General features: G+C 43.1%; 1 protein-coding gene across 6 annotated transcripts in view; it reads right to left on the bottom strand.

Annotated features, from left to right (window-relative positions):
• ncam2a (neural cell adhesion molecule 2a) overlaps positions 1-24,720 on the bottom strand; it is a 239,390-nt gene that overhangs the window by 68,278 nt on the left and 146,392 nt on the right. For all 6 annotated transcript variants that reach the window (XR_015086058.1, XM_086025043.1, XM_086024917.1 and 3 more), the window contains exons 4-8: positions 23,011-23,154; positions 21,791-21,928; positions 15,022-15,139; positions 11,036-11,205; positions 8,403-8,548 (exon numbers count right to left, since the gene is read on the bottom strand). Coding sequence is in view for 5 of the 6 variants with exons in the window: in XM_086025043.1 (XP_085881169.1) it covers positions 8,403-8,548; positions 11,036-11,205; positions 15,022-15,139; positions 21,791-21,928; positions 23,011-23,154 (716 nt within the window). In the remaining variant the exon portion in view is untranslated. The remainder of the gene's footprint in view (positions 1-8,402; positions 8,549-11,035; positions 11,206-15,021; positions 15,140-21,790; positions 21,929-23,010; positions 23,155-24,720) is intronic.

Raw genomic sequence — 24,720 nt, 5'->3', positions numbered from 1 at the left:
GGGAATATACCATGATATCTACCTGTTATAATAAGTTATATTCATTTATTCCCTTAATGTATACCTTTGGTTGTTATATATTTAATTGTCAACTTGCGTATTTATATTATTCTGCATTCTGTTTTCCCCCGCTGGGCCTGGACTGGTATATAGCCTGTCTTAGGCTTAAGTGCCTGTATCACTGTACTGGGTCATTTCCCCTGTGTGTCTGTGTGTGTGCGTGTGTCTATGTTTGTGTAGTTGTGTATTATGTATATATATTTGTCTGCAAGGGATGAAATGTTGGTTCTGTTATAATATAAAAATAATAAATAAAATAATTTGACTTTTTTAACATGTTCATACTAAGCCAAATGTTGTTTTTTTTAAAGTTGAAATTAAACCAAACACATTTTTTTTCAAGAATATGTTCCCAGCAGGCCCACGAGTTGAAACACGGCATTCTGATTAATATCGCGTTTGTGGAATATGAGTTCAGCAGCAAAATCCACGCCTTTTTGGCCACCTCAGGGGGCGGCCATTTTGTCACTTCTGTTGACGGAAAATGACATCACAACTGCTCAGGGCTCAGGTAACGACCAATCACGGCTCAGCTTCAGACAAGCTGGTGATTGGTTGTTACCTGAGCCCTGAGCAGTTGTGATGTCATTTTCAGTGGACAGAAGTTACAAAATGGCCACCCCAAGAGATGGCTAAAAACGGGTTGATTAACTCTTATTCCACAAACGCAATATTTAAAACAGACATCAGTACGGTGGGTGGTTTAAAAAGATTTGTTCATTTTTTGCCCCTGCTCCCCACCCTCCACCCACCCCATCATTTCCTTCTCACCTTTCGTGGAAAACGCAAACAAACATTTTTTTTTTTAAGAATGTTCTGGGTTTAAATTATCTTCTCCCAATTCATTTCAATGATTGCAGATCGCAGATTTTTACTATTTGCAGGAATGCCCAGTTCCTATCGCCCGCGAATAGTGGGGGTCCATTGTTCTGTGTAAATCAGCATTATAAAGGAGGTCTTACTTAAACATAAATCAATGGTTAGTGCAAAACTGTCACTCAATAATACAATGCACTGTCAAACGGATGCATAGTATGGAGGGCCGTTGTAGAGGAGAAAAAAAAAGGACGACTTTCAGACGTTGAGTTACTTGCTCACCGGTTGTATTGTACATGCGGGGCACACACTACAGTACAGACATATTTTTTCTCCAATTTATTAACTAAACGCTCACTTGCCTGAGCAAATAGCAGACTCGCCGGTAGCCATGGATGTTGTCGCTGTTTCGGACTGTGCGGTCTTGGGAGGAAGTGGAAACGCAGAGGAAACTACGATACACTAAAAATAACAAAATCGAACGTGCCGATTTGAACGTTTTTAACATCGTTTTATCCAGACAATTCTGTTACGGTTCAAAATTGCTTAATCGAACAGCCCTAGTATGTAAACACACACAAAAAAAAATCTACTCACTTTTGACTTTAAGTCCAAAAGAATGAAGCACGGCTCAAGGACAATGGTAGCGTTGAATTCCTTGCATGTTCCCCGAATCTCCCGACAATGTTTCCTTTATTTTGTTTTTAGCAGAATATGTCAAAAATAATTGTTTATTCTTGCTGTCATTTTTTACCCAGTGACAAGGCACCAACTGAAGTGCAACCTGCAGGCTATTGGAGACACACACGTCAAATCCAGAACAGACGAAGCACTTTTGACATTACCCCCTTTTCATTACCAACCTGACAGTAGCTTGGCTTCCTGAGTATTTATTGCGTTCTAGTGTTCTCTTGGGTGTTGTCAAACACATAACCATACTCGGCGTCCACTATGAGGCGGGAATGGCTATCAAGAGTAACAGGGACATACATCAGGTATCCACTGTTAGTGCCTGAGCAAATGGACCATTGCAATCTGAGGCCATCTAGCTTCTCACTACACAAGAACATGACAACCTGTTGGCTGGGGGGGCTGCTGAGATGAAAATAGTTTGTGAGGTGAAACGCTGGACTCATGCATATTTCACAAAGTAACTGCACCTGAAAGGAAATATTGCATAACGACAGGCATCCACCCTGTTACCTTTGACATAGTCAGATCCTCCTTTCTGCCCTCAATTTGCAGCACGTTTGCAGCACCAAGTGGGCATTAGTGGAAGGAATTTATTTGATTGGATGTTCTTTAAAAAAAAAAAAGCATTTTATGAACAAATGGAAAATTGGAAATTGATTTAAAGCAATTTGCAGGAGAAATGACATATTGGGATATGTATCAGGATATACCTTTTATCGGGAGATAACAGTTTGTCCATATCGCGAAGCTCAAGCACGATGTTATGATGAAGTAGGGAACGTAAACGGAGAAAGACCTCCCCAAAATATAAGGACTACATCAAAATGTCATGAGGGACGTGTATGCTACATAACATCCTTGTGAAGTTGTCTGATCAAATTTCCAGCGCTTGCAGCTACAGCAAAGCAAGGCATATCTGAAAAATGGGTGAAGGGCAATGTTTTTGCCAGACAATGATTAGAGAAAGGCCCTATCCGCCACTTTATTGCAACAAATAGGCAGACATGACCAGAAATTGCACAAAGACCTGTTACTACACGAAACAGCACTAGACTCAAGGTTGCTTCTTAGTTAAAATGGTTGAAAACCCCTCTTGTAAAATGTACCAAAGTTAGCTAAATGGAACTGTACTGGTGGGTAGAAATGTGGCTTTTGTCAGGCGTTATCTTGCAGTGTGTTCTCGTATGATAGAAACAAACATCTTCCGCAAGGGAAGATGTTTCTTCCATTTTGATGTTGGATGAAATGTGCAAGACGTTTAACTCTTTGCAATGACCCCGGTTTTCACCCCAACATACGCTTTGTTGTCTCTGCTTTATCCTATTTAGCTTATGGGCACTCTTATCACAGCAGTACTGTCAGCCAACGAGTTGCAGTGGCTCACCACTTCACACTTTGACTGTTTACTTCGCCAGCTGGGGTCAACGGGATTGGAGGTGCGCACACGCTCTGAATGCTGAGGATGGAGGGATCAGTGAGGAGGAGAAAGAGAGAAGACACTTCCAGGAGGGGAGCTTCTGAGTCAGGAAATGACTGGCTCACAACCCCCTCGCCCATCTATCCACCCACCCCCCATTCCCATTCCTCTCTGCCAACTGGCGGGGTGTGTGCGTGGAGACCAAGGCAGACTCCAAAGCACAGCCTGTTTGATATGCAGCTCAGTGGAAGGCAAGTGGCCAGCACACAACAACAGTGAAGTGCAGACACGCACATACTCGCAGAGGTTACATTGCGTGTTCACGCAATCATACATGCACTGTGCACACGGGGCAGCCATGACAGCACACAGCTAAAAGGTGCATAGGTTCTAAAGGCTTGGTGAAGAACAGGAGGTGGAACATATAGTTCTGACAGAATGCATAAATAATACAAGCAAGCATCTGACACTTAGATGGGACGGGGGAGGGTGGGGCGAGGGGTGGGTGTATGCGGCTGGAGACTTATTAGAAATGCCAGCTGTAAATGTCAGCATGGCTTGAATCTAATTGTCGTCAACTTACTTCAGAAGGTTTTTTTTTTTTTTTTTTTTTTTTTAAGCCCACGCTGTTCACGTTTTATTACTGCACTGCCCCATCCATGCGACAACAATAAAATGCATTGTGTTAAGAAAGCAATTGTTAAGCCATTGATGAGCAGCAATCACATATTTGAAGCTGCTGTTGTCTCTTAAGTCCCAAGAACCCTTCAACTCAGGATCCCCCACAGGCTTGCAGTTGCAAGCTGTATTTCGGCCACTCCCCCGATGCTCACAAGGAGAAGTGTTTGCTGCGGGCTCAGCAAATGTTATTTTCAAGCAGTCTTATTCACTAATGAATGTCGTGTTACTTTCAATGGCACAAATGGATGGCCACCATTTGCCAACAAGGCTGCCAGGTCCACTATGAAGTGGTCATTTTGGGCTGGGAGTGATTTGGTAGACACCTTTACTGTGCCTGGAGGCGTCAAAATGACCTCGGCAAAATATACTGTATACAGATTCTAACTTTGCTGCCAAAGCATGTTTTTGTACATCTCTGTGCATCCAATAGCAACGAGTAAAAATACAAGAAATTTGGGGTGGAGTTCTATAGTGAAAACAGCTTGAAGTAAAAATGAGAACTCCGTAATTAATAATGCAGTTTCTCATTCTCCCAAAGTCTGGGACACAAGACAGCTGCCTGCTAAGCCGGTAGACAGTCTACGTGGATCTGTAACTCATGGATGAGCCTAAACTCCCCCAGGTCCTGCCTTACCATTAGAAGATGAAGCCATACGCTTATTTTAGCTGATGTTCATCTCATCCTCCTCCTCCTGATAAACAAAGTAAGAGCTTTCTGTTGAAACGGTGACAGGTACATATTGCCAAGTTGCAGCCGTTTCAACAATCAAATCAGGGGTAAAAGGCAGCAGGCTACTTCCTGTTTGGTCGCTTTGTAACCAGCGCCAAATATGGGCAAGCGTACGCTGTGCCTCCATCGTTCCTGCGCCGTCCAGTGGGTGATGGCTGTGGTTGATCAAGAATACAAACACTACACTGTGAGCGGAACGAAGCTATACGAAGCCCACTGAGGAGCAGAGTAGATATGCAGATTAGAAAGCAAATGGAAAGAGGAACGTCCTGCCTTTAAATAAAATGACAGTGTTCATCCATCACGCCTCGCGTCCCACATGCTCACTTGGTCTTTGTGTGTGTTTAGGTGTGTTGGGCTCCAGTTGCTTTCCCATAATTGCATTTGCAACTTTTTTTTTTATCAACCAAAGCGGTTCAAGCCAGCACACACATACATTTATCTTTATGGTGACCTTTTTCCCCCATTAAAAAAAAAAAGTGCTGTAGCTATTTTTTTTCCCTGTGGGAGGGAGTTTCAGCCTTCTGCAAGGGTTGAGAGTGCATACGCGTTTGCCGAATAATTACGTTCCCAAGATAGCCTATAGCTGCTCCTCATTCAATTTCTAATTTGTGTAACTAGCTGTTCTTGATGTAAATAATTCTTTGTTGTAAATCTAAAGACAAGGTCATTCTTGCCATTGATGTGCGAGGATAAGGCGCGTTAAAATCAAACGTCAGGAATCCATCATCAACTATGGAGCAAAAATATGAACAGCATCTGTTTTTGGACGAGTTATGCGCAGTACTTGTGGTGTAAGGTGGCACTAATTTCAACAATTCATGTATGGCAGATGGGAACGATTATGACTACTTTTATGAGGACATATCGCAGTAATTACCTTTAGATGTTGGCTTTTAGCATTCAACTAGACGAGGCACACTCAGGCACTCAATCACTCTACGTAGACATGAAAGCAATGACATTAATGAAAGGACAAAAAAAACGGAAAATGCACTGTATATGACTTATGCTCTATAGCTATTAGGTGTAGTAAGACACTGTGTAGCACTTTCAGTGAAAGAAGGCACGTGAAGGATTCAAATTTATATGAATGGCTTTATATTAGCCAATATGTTAATCAAAAACCAATATGGCACTTACACATTTACGGAAATCACATAATCAGTTAAACGAGTCATTGTGTCCTGCTGACTATGAGACCAGATGGAGAGGATCAGCCCTACAGACAGGGCCAGCCACGGGAGGAGAATAGCCCACATTTTGTTTAGTTGTTTGTGAGGGCTGTATGTTAGACCGCGCCTCATTTCTAGCTTCGCCCGTTTCGGGTGAGAACGTACGCCAGGATAGAAAAGCTAGCTAATAGCCAAGAAAAGCTAGCTAACATCAAATCAGAATGACCAAATGTCCCGACTCACCATGCCAATTCAACATGCTGAAACGCCCACCAGACGCTTCCTGACGGGGTCCGATGTTAAGGCGCGTTGGCTACAGCAATTAGACGGCGCAATCAGAGACCCCGTCGCTTACCGACGTCGGATTTGGTGTATCTAGGCCTTTAAAGGTACTCTATAAAGACTATATTTGGTTCCAGTAAACGGGGTAAAATGTGAGAGTAAAATATTCAGTGTAAATTTCCGGTGAGCTATCACGCTGAATATTTTACCCTCAAATTTGACTGTTTTCTGGGACCAAATATAGGAATTTTAGAGTAAAATAAACTCTACGAAATTTAGTGTCTATGTACGATTTAGAGCAGGGGTGTCCAACTCTGGTCCTCAAGGGCCCCTATCCTGCTTGTTTTAGATGTTTCCCTCCTCCAACGCTCCTGATTCAAATCATCAGTATTGTTATCAGGCTTCTCAAAGCATGCTGATGAGCTGATCACTTGAATCAGGTGTGTTGGAGGAAAGGGGGACATCTAAATTTAAAACATGCTGGATAGGGGCCCTCGAGGACCGGAGTTGGATACCCCTGATTTAGGGTACAGTATTCAATTAACCTAGCATGCATGTTTTTGCAGAGATGTTTCTGATTGTGACTGGAGACATGCGAACCGGTGGAACCACAACATCAACGTGCTGCCTGTGTTTCTATTTGATCTAATTTCATAAAGGCCGGCTCATGTTATTGCTCAAGTTTAAGAGGCGATCACAGCAAATACCTACCGGGTAGGCTACAGAAGCAGTTTGAAGCTGAATCCACAAAGGTTGAATTGTGGCAACTGGACTGATCTTTTTTTTTTTGAAGAAATTTCACCTTTAATCGAAGAGGCTTCTCAAGTTCTAAAATTGTAGGTGTGGAGCCTCCCTATTTGTGTCTCAGTGGGTGTGCACCCTGTAGGTGCTCACTAATAGTGGTGTTGTTGCTGGTAGTGAAAAGACTGCCCTGCATACCAATCGGTCGTTCACTCGCCTTGTGGCAAAACAACTCGTTAGGGCCGCTCTTCCCGAGGAACGAGATGATCTTTGGGGGGAGAGATGTCAGGACGTTGCTATAAACAGACAATAGGTGATGCCTCAAACCTCCTCCTCTGTTTAGAGATGGCTTCTCTAGTTTGACAAACTGTACACTAGTTGGCTTCTTTCACAGTTGCCTCTTTCAATCCAGCGGCCCTCAACATTGCGATTTGCACATCGTTTTCAGCAAAGCAATGTCTCGTCTTCTCGAGGTGGAAATGACCCGCGGACCCTTGCCCCAAGGAAGCCGCTCGCGATGTGGTGCCATGCGCCTATGCGACGGCTGCTTGGTCTCTCTAATGTACAGTATATAAGCACTGCGCTGCATACACAACATTGCTGATTTTTTCTCTCTAGATTTTTGCCCTTGGGATGAACCAGGTATTGTCATCTTCTTACATTCTCTGAAAAAAACAGTCACAAGGCGGACGACCACATTGCACCTCCCATTTTCTTCAGGTTTGGGTATTATAGCTTTTCTTCTCCTGGTGGATTTGACAAAGGCTGGGTTTGGATATCCACAGTTAGTGAGAGCCTTCTTGATGTTTGTCTTCTTTTATGTCTTCTGTTGTGGGTGGTAGGGTTCGCCTCTGCTCTGTCTTTGAGATAGCCTCTAGCTTTTGTTCCCGTAAGCGATGGGAGTCTAAAGGCCTAGATAGACCAATCCGACGTTAGCCAACAGTGACAGACGCTTACCCCCTGTGGCGTCGGGCCGGCTATCGGCACGTCACGCTGGAAAAATCACCACAACGACAGCCTGCAACGCTGACCGTTAAAGTACCTTCTGCACATGCGTGGGTTGTAATACTCCTCCATACCATCGGCGGCGGTAGTCACTATTCCTCAAAATCCAACCGGAAAGCTATTGGCCGGGGGCGGATTATAAAAATGTAAACAATGCATTCAGCTATATTCTTCGCACTCGATGAACTCCAACGTGAAGTTAACCCTCACGTTCTTGACACGGTATCGTAAAATACTTGTCAACCCTCGTTCTTGTACTTGTAAGAAGATTAAGGCGGCAAAGGCGTGCTCACTGTTTATCCGCGCTCGTCACTTCCTGTTGGTGCTCCGAGCGCTGATTTGCTAGCTAACAGCCAATCGGAGTGACTAGATGTCACGACTCACGACGCATATTCAACATGCTGAAATGCCCACAGACGCTTCCTGACGGGTTATGACGCTACGAAGGTGGTCACTACACCAATCAGACGACGCAATCAGACGCCACGACGCTTCGCGACCTCCGACGTCGGATTGGTCTATCTAGGCCTTTAGAAAAGGACAAAACCAGTCCAGTTGCCTCGATTGCAGCAGCTTTGCGGATGACCATGACCTGGACGACTGGGAATCTACACATATTTTGCAGTGGATTGTTTTTGATAGCTTCTAAAGGTTGTTTTTTACGAGAGACTCATAAAGAAGAACTATATAATCTTAGTATTGCTAAAATAGCAAATTTGCATGTTCACACTGGATGACATTGTGCACTTCCTGTTGGTGCTCCGAGCGCTGAGTGCCAGATGGGTCTTTTGGCAGTCTCTACCTTGTCTCCGTCCACAAAGGTCCGGCCATCGCTGGCTCGTCTCCAGGAGATGTCCGGCAGCGGCTCGCCCTCAGCGACACAGGAGATCATGGCAGCGTTGCCCTCCACTGCCGTCACATTCTTCAGCAGTGTGATGTGGGGCTGGACTGGAAGCCACGGAGGATGTGTTGGGGTGGAGAAAAGGTGGAAAAAAAAGGAGAGAAGATGAGCGCGCCAGTCAGAAAGCGCAGATGAAGGCTACGCCGGCAGGTTTAAACACACACAGCTGATGCATGACTGAGGTGCTGATCATTTATAAATCACAGGCTTCTGCTTCTGTCAAGTAGAGGAGGAAACCCTCTGGCCCACTCTTAGCAGATTTACAGATAAAACAGTTCTATCTTTCTCAAACATCCAGCCTGCCTCTGCAGCGATGCACGTTCCACTTTTCCTGGCTTTAAACATACACAAAATTCTGTTTGGAGGGATGGTTCTCCAGCACCAGGTGATTCCATTCCGACACAATCATAAGGAGTGCAAAAAGGGTGCTGGAGGGGATCTCTAGCGAAGGATCTGTCCCTCCGGATAAGGAGCTCAAAGCAAGCTTGAAAACACTGCATGTGCAGGGCAGTGACGAGAGCATCGTGTATAAATGATGGATACATTTATTCACCATCTTTCCAACAAAGTCAATACATTAGTTCTCAACAAGCGGGCTTGAGTGGCAGCAAGCCCACACTGTTGCTTTGATGTACGAGATGGAAGCTTTTAACCTTGTTGGGAGAACGCTCAAGGGAATGTGGAACCTTGTCTAAACAAGGTATCACAGAAACAGAGCAAGGAACGTCAGGTCCCCCACAGTGTGAAGGACTTTTAAAGACGGAATGTAAACAAGTACTGTAATGGAACACTCGCAATTGCACTTAGAGGAGGATTTGAGGAAAATATCCAATTTGTCTTCCTTTACGGCTATAATACAGAAATTGTTCTGGGAAGACTGTCTCATAGGTCATAGTGGTGGGGATGTTTGCCATGTTAGATTAGGACTCTTTGGCACTTAATTAGATTGGTGACAAGATAGTTTGTTGTGTCGTTTTCACCTTTTACCTGGCTCTATATCTTCCCGTCTAGTGTATTGGCAACCTGGCACACATGTATAATTGAAACCAGTTATGACCGTGGAGTCACACATTGTCACATAGGCTAGGCAGCGCCTCCCTCCTGTGTGGGGATGACTCAGTGAGGATCAGAGTAGGAACCATGTTGGACGGATTAAAAAATCTTCCTGGCATTCATTAAATAGTTCAACTGAGAACATGCAGTATACTGGCTGTTACTGTTAGCATAATACGGTGAGCATTAAAGATACATGGACATAAAGGTTCGCACAGAACTTTATGCTTTACAGAACACAGATTTTTAGGTCAAAGGTCACAGATGTTGGACCTCACTCGCAGTCTCTGCTTCATATAGTTCATCACAAAGTTGTTGAGGATGATGGGGCGGAGGTCCGGGCTCTCTCTTTCTTGCTTTCTGCTTTAACCTTTGCGCACAGGGGTAAAGTCATGTTGCAACAGAAAAGGACCCTAGCTGTCGGACACACAGGTGTCCAAAAGGTCTTCATAAGGCAACTAACTTGAAATTATAGGGTACAGTAATCTCATACCGTTGCTTCGGATGTGTGCCCCAATCCTTTTGTCAAAAGAGTGTAATTATAAATACGTAAAAATATGATGTGGGGTGTTCCCCTCCTAAATACAAAACATTTTAAGAGTGAAGAGGTTATGTGTTGTATTAAAATGAAAATCTCCAGAATTGACAGTTTATTCTCTCTTTTAAAGTGAGCCCAAGAAAAAGACAAAACACCTCAGCATTGGTTAAGAACTACATTTGACATTATAATTGTGGTTATTATAATAATTGAAACAGCTCATATGCATGCCAGTGCTGCTGGGCAGCACTGATATTTATATAATTTGTATAAAAATTAAAGCACCATAACTGTCAAATGAGCTCTTAAAGGAACCCTGAAAAGAAGAAAAAAACAACCCCCCCAAATTCTTAAAGAATACATTTTCACTCTTGTCGAATTTGAATATTTTCAAGCTTCTTCAGTCAGTTAGACAATTTGCAATGTCTGGGCCATTGCTGCCACCCAAATGCTTTTGATCAGACTTCTGAAATTTCCAAAGCAAACATCACCAAAGCACATTCTCCCCGTCGGGCTGAATGGCCAAACTGCCTGATGTTAATATAATGTTACGTCTGCTCTTACTTATATAAGCTCTTACTTAGCTTATTTGTGGCTATTTGTTTTCCTCAATAACATAAAACTTTGGTTTTGATTTCACTCAAGGAGACAAATGCTCATCACTGCTTGACATTTGCATGCTTGATAATCTGCTTGTGCACAATCAGATAGACCTGAGCAAATAACAAAGTACCGATACATACTGTGTAATAAAATCTTTAAGAGCAATTCAGTTATTGAAACTGCAGCTCCGATGAAAATGTGACCCTGATGCGACTGAGAAAATGTGAGCATCCTTCAAATAAATCTTTATTTTCTATTTTATACAACCTTCATAGCTACTGCCATTTTTCAGTGAGTTAGGAAAAAGGTCAAAAGCAGACTCTTGGCCTCAGTGACTCACCAAACACTTTGAGGAAGAGCTCCCTCTCCTGAGAGCCCGCCTTGTTGGTGGACTTGCAGTAGTAGAAGCCTCCGTCACCCTGACGGATGTTGCGGATGGTGAGCATGCTCCGCCCCCCTTCCAGTTGACTCAGAATGTATTGATCCGTTGGCGCCAGTTGCTGGCCTTTCCTGCACAAATACATAGCACGAGCGCAGTCAGAACAGTGAGCTGATGAAAGTCAACAATCAGACTAAGCTTTTTCAACTTTGAAATTGTCTTCCTCAAAAGAATCTTTCATTAGTGAATGGTTAAATGCATCTTTTTTTTCACCCCGCCATCAAAATTCTTCACTCGCGCTTCTCAAACTCTGTCACCCGGAGAGATCTTCTTCCTCTGCTCAGGCAGTGTGTCAGTGTTGTCAAGGCTGACGTGTATTGGCTCCAGTTGGCTGCAGGCTGCAGCCCTTGGCTGTGGTGTGGAATACAGCGTTGATAATCTTCATCACACAAGCGTCACAGTGTGAGGCAAGTTCGATTTCCTAAACCCACTTGTCTTTGGACTCCTGGGGAAAAAAACGTTTTTCCTCCAATTTTCCAAGAAAGACTTTTTGATATGGCTTTCATATTGCATCTGTACCAAATGTTAACTGCCAGTGTTTGCGTGTGTGTGCGTGCGTATACAACAAACATAGCACACACCACTTTATGTTTACTTTTCTTATTGAAAAAAAAAAAAAAAAAACCCAAAACCCGAATAGAATAGGTATGAAAACACATTTTCATTCTTGCTCGTTTATTTTGATGGCATTGATAAGTCAGACATTCAATATGAAGCTGGCCCCTGTTTTCCTTTCAACCCTCAGCCATTGTGCAACTGAATTGAAAAGTGATAAGAGACCAAGTATAGAATATGCTGATGGACTTCTGTGTGAGGTCACGCGTTGCATGGCAATGAGAAAGGTAGATGTGGGGAACATGGGAAATGTGTGGTGAGACATACGCACACGCAAACAATGCCACACCGTGGCACTGGCTACTGTAGGAAGAGTGAGCAAAAATAATTGAAAGTCAGCAGAGGAAACAGCGAAGCCAAGTAATAATAACGTTGGCGAGCCAAAGAGGAAATGAAGAGGGGGCCTCATCTTCGGCACGGGCAGCATGGGACACGCGGATGGATGTCGGTGGATGTCATTATGCTGACTGACAGGCAGTCCATTACCCAAGATGCATGGGTGCGAGGCCAAACGTCCTGCTGACAAGAAAAGCAACTGGGAGGCTAAATCGGGTGGTTACTTACAGGTTAAATTAATAACTTGGTCAGGGCAATGGAGTCTGCATTACTTGACTTTCTCCGGTCTTCACGATTCATGAATTTTTATATAAAGGTGAGTCCTCGTGTCACATTGCTTGCAATGAAGAAATTGCTTCTGCTTTCGTATCTATCAACAGCAGACTTGTTGACGCCATTTGATAAGGTTTAGAAGGTTGTGGATGTGACTGAATGTTTTTGCAATGTAATGCTTTGGTGTAATTATGACGCATGGACACAGTAATCTTTCACTCACATGCACACACATTGAGAAACAAGTTCAAGTGTTTCCAATAACTTGTATAAGTTCCCCACCTCTTTGTTTGGAAACACTCATGTAGCCAGGGAATCCTGAACGTTAATAAAGAGAGGTTATGGGGAGATAAGGTCAGAACGTCAGAACGTATGAGACGTTCTCCTCACGAGGACAGCGGGAAACAGGAAAATTGTATCATTTCTCCGTTCTCCTCATGAGCTGGTAACAAGGAACTGAGTGTCTTCCTCTTCATTGGTGTTGTGTTACAAAATGTCTAATTGATGAACCTGACATGTAGCTATGCCAGTCAAGTGTTTTTTGCACTTAAAAGGGGTCATGTTTGGGGGATATTTGTTAGTAATGAGGAAAGTTCATATCCCGCACGTCCAAATTTGGTCAAATATATATAGGTTTTGATTTTTTTAAATTTTTTTTTAATAAAATAAAGATTCTATTGCTGGCGGCACGGTGATCGACTGGTTAGTGCGTCCGCCTCACAGTTCAGAGGTCGTGGGTTCGATCCCGACTCCGGCCTCCCTGTGTGGAGTTTGCAAGTTCTCCCAGTGCCCGCGTGGGTTTTCTTCGGGTTCTCCGGTTTCCTCCCACATTCCAAAAACATGCATGGTATGTTGATTGGACTCTCTGAATTGCCCCTAGGTGTGATTGTGAGTGCGGATGTTTGTTTGTCTCTGTGGGCCCTGCGATTGGCTGGCAACCAATTCAGGGTGTCCCCCGCCTACTGCCCGAAGACAGCTGGGATAGGCTCCAGCACGCTCCGCGACCCTTGTGAGGATAAGCGGTATCGATAATGGATGGATGGATTCTATTGCTCTACCGCCATATCGTCTGTTATTTTTAGGCACTATTAACCAAGCGAAATTATCTTGAGAATAAATTTGCTGACTTTCCTGGACACTTGAACTGGCTGAGACCAGAGGGAACTGGTCAGCCACAAAGTTGAGTTTGTGTGCAGATTCATTTCTGCCCATTACGCTGCTGAGTCAGCTCATCGTTTTATTTACTGCATCACTCATGGCTCTAAGACCTTTAAAAGACCTTTAAAAAACAAGATTTGGGGAAAATAATTATGGCAGCGGTGACATGTCTGTATCATTTCAATCAATCACAGCGTAATAGATTATAGCAATATTAGCATTGGTATGAAATCCTAATAGTGAAGGATCTGTTCCATATTAGCAACTTTGTTTAGACTTATTGTCAGGACAACATTATACGTGCGAGGGTTGCATTTTAGACCGCGCCCTTTTCTGATTTCGTCTTTCACAGGTGTGAGCGTTCGCGAGGTAGTAAAAGCAGCCCAGATCTGATTCCTGCACTCCAGAGATGACGAGCATATTCAATCAACTATTTCCATTGGACACCTTCTTGAAAGATAAAACAAACACGCATTGAGTAGATGTTGTTTTTGTGAACTATTAATTGGGCTTATGCCCTAGTACCCGCTAAAAATTCCAACAATAGCAATACAATTTATAACACCAACTTTAACACGTCGCTCAAGCATGATGGCGTTGTTTCGATTGACTGGAAAGTAATGGTTTTTGAGACACAACTTTGTGGAGAGGTTCAGCATCCCATTAAATTATGATGCAGATTGTGGAATATTTCTCCCTTTTGTTAACATTCATTAATATATCTTAATGACTAAATGTAGGTGTAAATGTAAATGAGTTTTTGTTACGATCCATGTTAGCATTGTTAATCCTTGTGGGAGCTCTGCGCTCTACTGAGATCAATTCCCTTTGAATGTTTACCAATCGCTCCTTGGCGGTAGCCAATGATTTCATGTTACGTAGAAGAATTTGAAACAGAGCCATGCCTGAGGTCATCAAAGGTTGATGAGATTATTTATACAACAAATGCATTGCTGGCTTTCAAGCATTACATCAACATGTCGCAACCGAGACATGTGGAAGCATCAAGGTGTAAAAATGATCAAACCTAAGAGGGCTAAAATGAATCTAACACTTTTACGGCCCATTGGAATCAAATAACTGGGTGCACCGCAGGAAACAAGCAGCGATTCACTGTTATCAACAGACTCTCAGGTGGAAATAGCAAGTTTTCTATGAGCTAATTTTCTCATGATGAGGTGCAAAGCTGACAGCGTGGAGTCAAGACTCTTCAGGCGCTAATTTTCACGCCCCTCCTCCCAAAGCAGCGTGTGCTTTTACAGTACAGCTGGGGAAGGTCCTGTGCGAGGGCGGAATGCAAATTCCTCAGAGCCACGAAAGCTTATCGACTTGATCTACAACCAGCAAAGCACAGCTCCTAGTTTTACCTCGAGGAAGTACTGACACATTCATGAACACAAATACTAGGGCTCCGTTGTTATGGCAGAGCTGCTGTTTGGCAAATCTTGAGCCGTGAATGGCAGAGTGATGCACAATGCTTCCGTTTACGTAAAAGTGGACGATACCTGTGCCATGTTACGACAGGGTCAGGCGATCCAGAGGTGATGCACGTAAAGGTGACTGACTCCTGGTAGTCGGCAGTGGCGTTGAACGACTGTTGGGAAACGGACAAAACCGGAGGGACTGTGGACACACATAAAAAGAACAGCGACATAAAACGTCACACAGGAAATCGCATTTCTCAGAACTTGTGCATGGACCCAAGAAGAGCTTTTACACTGCGAAAGGGACCTGGAAACAGGTGCAGATACAAGAACTGATTTTCAGTTTTGGAGCCATTGTGGTATTAACAGAGCTGGGCAGTCCGTCCCTGGGCCGGACCGGTCGGACCCTCCGGCCCGGCCGGATGCCCGTTTTTGGGGTGGGTGGGGGGTCCAACAAATGAAAAAAAAATGGACTAAGTATGGCCGGAAGTGGAATTTAGTCCGGCCCACTAATCGGCCCTCATGAGTTTGACGTGGTTGCGAAGCGGCCAAATTTAATCTCAGCCTACTCAGTGAAAGGCTTCTTTTTAGGCCTCTTTCTACTTCCGCGTCGGCGCGAGCGACAACTGCCGCATTGCTTCACGTGACCGACGCATTGTGTTGTTGGCCACAGGTCTGCAACACATGCCACGCACCCATCAAGAATTGTTGCTGCTCTGATCGGTCCATTATGTCACATGTTGCGATGACATACAGTTTCCCACACGGAGAGTAGGAGAGAGAGGATGCAAAATAAATAACTTGTTGAATGCGACTTCTGGCCGTCTGTAGGACCCACATAATTATACAATATGACAAAACCAACCTCGCAATGGAAGTAAGCACACGCAGTTTGGTAAGTCGTAAAGTACTAGTGGCGCATTTTGAAGGGTGTTTGAAGTGTGTTCACAGCGGGTTCGAATAGTAAATTGGCCAGCTAATGATCCTTAAAAAGCGTCTGCCGTTAGCATCTCTCCCGCGGCGGCGTCAATCGCGGACCCTTATTTGGGGGGGGGGGCCGTAGGGCGGAACGGGGCGGGGGGCAGGGGGTTGATCATTTTTATGAATAAGGGCGGAGGGGCGCGGCCGGAAGGGTACCCAGGTCAAGGGTGGAGGGTCGCGGCCGGACTGGCAAAAGTGCCCAGCTCTGGGTATTAATGGAACCATTCATGCCAGAATCGTAATGTCACTGCCTGTCTGTTCATTATCATCCATGAACAAGTAAGTAGCATGCTAACAAACAAACTGACTGACATACAAACACAACATTCCAATTTTTACATTTTATTTTGTGGAGGTCTGTCTTACACCAAATGGCGCTCTAGCATTATATGGGCATTACTGCATAACAAAAGGGGGGAAAAAAAAGAAAAAAGATAGCCCTAACCAGGCATTAAATACAATAAAAAATGATCATCCTAACCATCCATCCAAAATCACCCTAAGAGTGATTTTGACAGTGTAGATCAGTGGCTCTCAAACTTTTTAAACCAAGTATAACCTATAATAAAACCATAATGACCAACATTAAAATACATTTATTATTTTATATTATCGTGTGCCACTATAACAATATGCACCATTGGAACATTGACATTGCGCCTAAATGTGTCATCATCTTCCAAACCGCTTATCCTGTAAAGGGCCGCGGGGAGGTACTGGAGCCTATCCCAGCTGACAATGGGCGAAAGGCAGACTACACCCCGAATTGGTCGCCAGCCAGTCGCGGGGCAAACACACAGACACCATCACTGAGCGGGAACCGATCCCACGCTGCCCGCACACAACTCAGGCGTGTGTACCACTACACCATCAGTGACCCGGCGCCTAAATATAGGAAAAGAAAAAAACATTGCATTTAAATAATGATTACATTAAAATACACTGCATATAAAAGTTCGATAACAAATGCACCCAAATAAATGTTGTTGTTTTTTTCAAACAGTACTAAAATATTAAATGGAAATATATTGTACTTAAAGTTAAATATGTAACAAATACTGTACTGGATTCAATGTTTTTAAGCCAATGTAACTTTGTAAAGAATATTAAAGTATAAACCTTTAATTCTGTAATTATTCACTTACTAAAATAGGGACCCTGTGTACCACTAATGGCACCAATACCACGCTTTGAGAATCTCTAGTGTCGCCAATGGCACAATCAGCTCTGTTAATTTCCTGTTAGCGGAGGTCAAGCATCAAAAGCTTTCCTGGGATAAAACTGGTCTAAGCAAAAATCAAACACTGAATCATTTTCAATAGCGATTTTGTGGTTGAGAGAAGCAAGCACCTGCCTGATGTGATAACCATCGATTTCTAAGCCAATCGATTTTCGCTCCCAAGTACTTCTGACTATTCCTTTGCAAGACATGCAAGACACATGCGCACGCGGAAGGAGCCTTGTTAACTAGGGCACACCACTTCTAAAGAGCAAATCAACAAAACCTTCCTGTGCTCATTACAGCCATGAAACCTCGATGCATGTCACTTTGTGTGTGACACACATACACGCACTTATTTTTGGCAAAATAAACTGGTATAGAACATAACATCAATATTTGGGCAAAAGTATTCGGAGACCACCGTTCCACCTGCAGGAAGTGAAAGTGGAAGAAAATATTGTGCTAAAACTAACCACGGGGCTTGTTGTGTCGCAGTAAAACCACACTGTACACTGTAGTTTGGTGTACTGAAGGCTTTTAAGGCTGTCAGGAGAGCACTCAAGGGATTGTGGGACCTTGTCAAAACAAGTCATTGCGCACTCGGATGCAGCGACAGCAGGTCCCATAGTGTGCAGAGTAACTTTTAAATGGAACACCGAATGTAACATACACTACATGTAGACACCAGACATTATACCCGCAAGAAGGGAGGGAGGATGATTAAAATATGGGAGTTGATCCACTTTTGCAAATAACAACAACTCCCATTCTCTCCACGGGACACGGTGTATGTGGGATTTTCTTTTTCACTCATCCAGAGAAACCTTTTTGAGGTTCAAGGACATTGGATGAGACCCTAACCCAGGAACAGGGCAGTGAAGTTCTTCAATGCCAAAATCATCCAAACATTGAATACTGTTGCCGTTGAACAGTTGCCCTTTTTGTTAAATCCTGCTTGTCCATGACCATGTTTTATACACGTTCGTTCATGATTCCGTTACCAAAACATAAAAAAAGCTTACCTTGACAGACACAGACAGCCATCTCTTTTTCCTGACAGCTTAAATGTGTAAAATTGCGAGTGCTGCAACCTAACAATTCATGTGTCCGTCCAGAACTACAGAAGAGACATCAGGAAGATTACCTACTTTGGTGTAAAAAAAAAAAAAAAAAAAAAAAAAAAGATATATATATACATATACATACATACACACACAAAGGCTTTGAGCTGTTTCATGCCATTATTAGTTCAAGATCAATACCAAACTAAACATAAGACAAAGTGAATTACATGTGTATCTAAAACAAGCGCTTAACTTTACCAAAAGTCAGCTAGCTTAATACTAACACATAACGGGAAACGCCATAGATAGACTATATTTTCTTATCCTCTGCCAAAAATGTATATTAAAGATTACTGAGCCACTATAATTGAGTGAAACTCTTGGTCGTTTGTCTGCATGTTACCACATATCTGTATTATACTGCCGCAGGGTGACCAAGTCGTGCACACCAGAAGGAGCCACAATAAATGAATCATGACACACAAGCTATTCAATTCTTTACATTCTATTTAATTATGTTACAACTATGGGTTTTTATAAACTACAATCTAGATAGAGTGCTATTTTCCTAATTTAAAACAAATTCAAAAAAGTTTTTTTTTTTTTTTAGGGGGATCGAGGCTGGATCAGTGGCATTTTCATTCATTTCAATGGGGGAAGACGGTTTGAGTTTTGAGTGAAATAAACTCGCATCTCAAGGCACCCCTGTACTTCGTGCGTCACATTTTCACATTGCCGTTTTCACACACACCGATGACAGATTGTGCTGACTGATGTTGTTAGCCATCAGGATCATTTTTCAATCTTATTAAACCGCCTTAAATGTGCACTTAATGGCACAGACTGAGAGTAGCAATGAGCTTCTAAGCCTGGATTGAACAATCGCTGCTTTGGAGGAACTTGCCTCAACAAATCCCTTGATGAATGTCACATCTGAGCCATGTTTTAGCCTATTCCTCTACATTTTTAATGCAGTGGATGAAAGTCTTATTGCAGCTTTTCTGTGCGATTCCTTCCCGAGGTGTTCTGCTGCCTATTAGCTGTACTGCCCTCGAATTGATTGAGCCTCCTCGTCATTGCAGCACCCCCGCCATCATTGGTCCACTGGAGACTAGCAGCTCCAGTGGCTCACTCGCTGCAGCCATGTTTGTTGAATTTCTATGTACAACAACAAAAAAACTGTGCTCTTATCAACAGAGGTATGAATATTTATGACTCCAAATGGAAGAAGAAAAGTATACTGTAAGCAGCTTGCGCCCTGCTTTTAATCTCACTGCACATGACTGGGTCCGGCAATGTCTGTTAACATGGTGCTGAAGTAGTCAAAACTGACACTTCCTACGGCTCACTGTCGACAAAACAGCATGACTGTGTGTTGCTACAAGCCAAACGGATGTGTGAGTAAGACACATGCTTGAGGTTCAAGCGGAGTTCACTCCACAATTTTTACCACACAGATCAAGCCGTTAGAGAAGATAGATTAATCAAAGTTTAAAAATTGATAACGCTTGTTTTTACATTTCCACTTGAGTTCCCATCCAAACCTTTGAGGTGCTGTCATGTCAAGATTTATTTGAAAACCCGTTGTGATCCCAACGTAGGGAGGATGGCCAGTAGCTGCGGAGCTACCGTTCTCATTCCTCTTCCTACCTCCTCCCGGGGTCTACAGACAAGACTGTGCTCCTTTTTTTCCCCCTTTCATCTCTTTGTTTATTTTACGTCCCCCGGCAGCAACGCGTCCACAGCGGATTGATAAAACTGCTTAATGTACCTGAGCCTCCCAGCCATCCACTCTATCTCGAGCTGCTTGTGTACAGTCATTGCCATGCTGCACCTCCCCATAGAAATAAACGTAACTGTTTGAGGTTTCACTTCTATTCATGGGGATATTTTTGGACGGATACAAAGAGAGCAAAAGAGAGTGTTTTTTGTTTTTGTTTTTAAATAAACTGAATCCTGTTGATTTCTGAAAATGCACATACTGTGTATCTCAAACTGCAGATTATTTTTTTTGCCTTGACTTTGGGAGAAAAACCCAGTCAACAATAGTTGAGGGCAGGGTTGCCCATTTATATTACCTCTTTATTGTGCAGAAGTAGGGTAATATTGCACATTATTACTCATGATTGTCTTTACTGATCATGTTAGCTTGTATCCTGAATAACAGGTCCTATTTTTATGTACACATTGAACATTTATAATCAAACTGTTTTTGTGTCATACCAAAATGACAACTATTTGACACTTTTGAGTTACTGTAAGTTTTGGTATATGCTCGACATAATTGCCGCAACAAAGGCCATGTAAACACTTTCATGTACAATGCAATCATATGTAAGCATAATATAATCATATCAAACAAACAAAACTTAACTTTGTGGCTGACCAGTTCCTTCTGCACTGAAGCAATACAGCTATCGTTTTTTTTTTTTCTTTTTTCCAATACAGGCTCACTCAAATGTATCTAACCGACTATTTTCATGAGATATTGTCTAAAAAACATCGAGACTTAACTCCACTCTCGAGGTGACGTATACGGGTGGGCGTCAGCCAGCCGCTGGCGCTGGCTCGTTCTGACTCGTGCCCATATTGTTGATAATTTCAACGTCAACACACTCCACGCCGTTAATCATTTGACTTCTTCTCACCCTCCAATTAAATAATGTTCTATAGCGGGTAGCATACCGTCTTCTCAGGTGATGTCATAGCTTGAAATAGAGCGAATCACAAGCTGGAATGTCCGGGACAGGGTGTAACTCTTCATATGATTGGCGGAGCCACGAACATTTGGTCTAATTTAGAAAATAATCTATTTTTTAATCGTCATGCATCATGTAAGACAAAGGTAACGACCCTGGTTTGAAAATGTATCGAGTAAATCGTACCGATACTGGAGATAAAATGTAACGGATAAAAGTACAACGCATTCTAAAAAATAAATACTCAGTATATTACAAAGTACAGGAAGAAACTACTCGAGGGCAGTAACGAAGTATTTGTACTTACTTTCCATCTCTGATCATTTTCAATGCACATGCTTATGTTGAAAAGTACATATAGTGGAGCAAAGTGAAGCAAAGTGAAATTTGTTAAACCCTCGCCCATTACAGAATCAATTTTGTCTAGGCCAGACACTGCAATTGTTGCAGCCATGTGTTTCAAATCAATGAGCCAGCTTGTCCTACTATAAGTGGTGTGCAATATCGAACACAATTCATACTGTAGGGGGTGGGGGGGTGGGGGGGACAATCTGATATTACATGAGGCAGGGGAGACACAGACAGAATTGCAGCAGGTCAACCAGAACAGGACATGAATAGTCTAAGCTCTGCTTTTAGGGGAATACAAATTAGGGAATTGAAATTTTATCCTTATTTTTTTTTTTTTCGGAGGGGGCCGAAGAGATCAAAGCTGTCTCTAACAGGCATCTGTGGAATAAAAAAATAAAAATAAAAATAAAAAAAAAAAGAAAGAAAGAAAGAAAGAAAAACAGCAGGAGACTCAGAAAGCAAACATGTCTGGCATTACGAAACCAGCACGTTTGTTTGTGGTGACAATTAGGCGTGACATTCATCTAACTCACCGTTGACCACCACCGCAATATCCACAAAGTCGATCTCACCGCGAGCCTCCACGCTGGCCTCACAGCGGTACACGCCTTCGTCTGCTTTGGTCACATGGTGGATCTGCAGGCTGTTGTTTGTCAGCACTTTGAACCTGCCTGCATCACACAAGGGGAAAAAAAATAGGAAAGAAAAGAAACAGACAAAGAGAAGCCCGATAAGCATGTTTATGAGAATTGCAAAAGAAAATTGCCACACTCCGGCTGTCAATCTTCTCTTGCGCACATTTACCTGATAAAGTTGACACAGACAAACACTCCCATTGTGGTGGCAACGACTCTATCGAATCTCCTCTATAAAATAAACTGCAGATGTGTGTGCTATAATAATATGAGTTAGGTTGAACATTTAATGCAACCTCAAAAGTCAAATATGGCAGCAACACCTGTTTTCTGAAGCTGAGCTATGATTAGTCGTTATCTGAGCCTTGATTGGTCGCTATCTGAGACCTGAGCAACTGTGATGTCAAATACGTACATAAAATGAGTACTATGACGCTGGTTAAAAGCATACAGGGTGAAGTCATCAGATTGGATGTTTGATCAGAGTTTTTGCCGATAGAGCATTTGATCTTCACCTTTGGTGTTCTTATTGAAAAAGGTTAACATTTTGCAAATGAAATGTTTGATTTAGAAATAAGAGTCAGGTAAGATTCACATTTAGTTGGCTAATTATGTTTAAATTGTTGACAAAATGGCAATGTGCCAAATGGACACAAAACAAGAAGATTGAGTCATACCACACAATTCAAAACAGCTGCAAGACATCAACATTTTTTTTTCTTTTTAAACGGAATACATTTTTTGTCCACATACAAGACAGACCAATCATAACTGGTCTGCAGTCCATTCAAAGAATTCCTCTTTAAATGTTATTTTATTCCTTCTGACTCACAACTTTGTCATATTCACGCATCTTTTCAGTGAGTGAGTTCATTTTTTTGGTCATCTAGAAGAATTTGAACTTCTTTGGGGAAAGTAACTTTTAGTATGTCAAGTTCACCACCATCCAAATGTACACTAGTTGCGTTTCCATCAAACATAACGCTACGGTTCAGAAAGCCTTCGAGTTCTTGACTTAGCGGCATGCCTGCGGTGACTGAATGTCTCAAAACGTCAGCCTATTTCTGCAAGATCGATCACATTTTTTTTTTAGCTGAACTGGCTTCATTTAAACTTACTGTGGTGTTCCTCAGTGATCTCGCTGCCCTGGTAGGACCACACGACCTCCGGCACCGGCGAACTAATGACATCACAAACCACCTCCGCCGTCTCGCCGTAGCGGAACTCCTGCGGTGACTGAATGTCTCGAAAAGTCAACCTCTCTGTAAGATCAAACAAGATTTTTTGGGGGGCATTCATCATACAGTAAAGTATTAAGTTCATTGCGCAGAACTTCAATTTGTTCTCAACCAAAATACAAAAAAACAAAATCGACTCAGTCGGTCGGATAAGTCGACCACAAAAAATACGTTGACGCAAATGTTTTTCGCCCCGAAGCTTCGCCGGCACCATGTTATCGCATCCACACCGACATTCTCACACATACAACTCAATAGTACCGCCTTCAAAATAATCATGATCATTTCAGTCAATGAGCACCCTCTATTGGTGGAAAGTTGATATTGCAGTCACGCTATAAGCTTTTCCCATGTCAGGGTTTGCCACCGCGATGATATGTTTGGCACAATTTGACATCGGATGCCCTTCCTGGCGCAACCCACACATTTTTATCCGGTTTAGGGACCGCCGGTGGCCGTGAACTGGTGTACGACGTACAAATCCGTCAGATTATTCGATGGAATAATCGATTTTAAAAAGCTTCAATATTGACAGCCCTGTTCAAGATTTGCTTTTCTTCACACTGCTAGGCAACCACCTGCCATCACCTGTGAGTTGCATTTAGAAGCCACACATAAATCAAGCAATGCTCCCGTATCAGTCTTCTCCATTAACAGGCTACAACATTAGCATTTTGCGCTGCTTGATTTATGTCAAGCTGCTTTCCCTCTGACTGCACCATCCACCTGCGCACGTGTCTGGCATGTCAGTACTGTCATTAACTTCAAGCCGCCGCGCGTATTTGTCATTCATTCCAGTGCTTTCTTATGATTTATCTCTCATGTTCTTCCTTTTATTTGCTGCTTGTGCCGCTGTCTAGGGCTCAAAGGCTCACTCCTTTTGTTTGCATCCCCATCCTCCAGACGAGAGGCGCATCGGGGAGGGAAACATCCTCTCCTTAGGAGAAGAACGCCGCACACAGACACCACACCGAAGAGGTGAGAAACTTTGGTTTTAGCAACGTCAATTTGGTTGTCTGCACATCAGTCTGAGAGCATGATTAGCAATTGCTTCTCCCAACTGATTTAGTCCCGTCTCCGTTGGCCCAGTTTTCTTACAGTGGCTCGTTTTAATAGCAACCAGCAACGCCAGTCAATCTCTCTGCACCCCTGTGTGGGTTACACCAGGCCGTGTTTCTTTCCTGGATGCAGGTGCCAGTCAGGGCATCATGATTAGAAGCAGCCGTCATGGAGTTGTCAGATCCTCATGACAGGATGTTGACACTTTTCCTCTTGCCGGCAATGAATTTCATGTCAAACACAGAGCATTGTCTGGGCTGGCCTGTTGCCGGAGGGGTGTTTGGCTGGCTCGCCGGCTGAAGCTTCAGGTAAACTTTCATGTAGATGTACGCTGAGGGCTGGAGCAATTGATGGTTGGTTGCTATGGAAACTATGTTTTTTAGGAGCTGGCAGCGGAAGGTGAGATTGAGGCTGTGATTCTCCCCTAACAGCTCATTGAAAGAGGATGAAAAGGTGACCACGCACTAAGATGAGAGTGTGTGGGGGTGTGTGTGTGGGGGTGGGCGTGCGCGTGTGTGAGTGTACTGCAGG

Source organism: Filicampus tigris, chromosome 1, assembly GCF_054856515.1.
Source record: "Filicampus tigris isolate MCC_2025a chromosome 1, RoL_Ftig_1.0, whole genome shotgun sequence".
In the NCBI taxonomy this organism is placed as follows: Eukaryota; Metazoa; Chordata; class Actinopteri; order Syngnathiformes; family Syngnathidae; genus Filicampus; species Filicampus tigris.
Note: the sequence above shows the minus strand (reverse complement) of the source record. Positions and strands in the feature narration are given on the sequence as shown.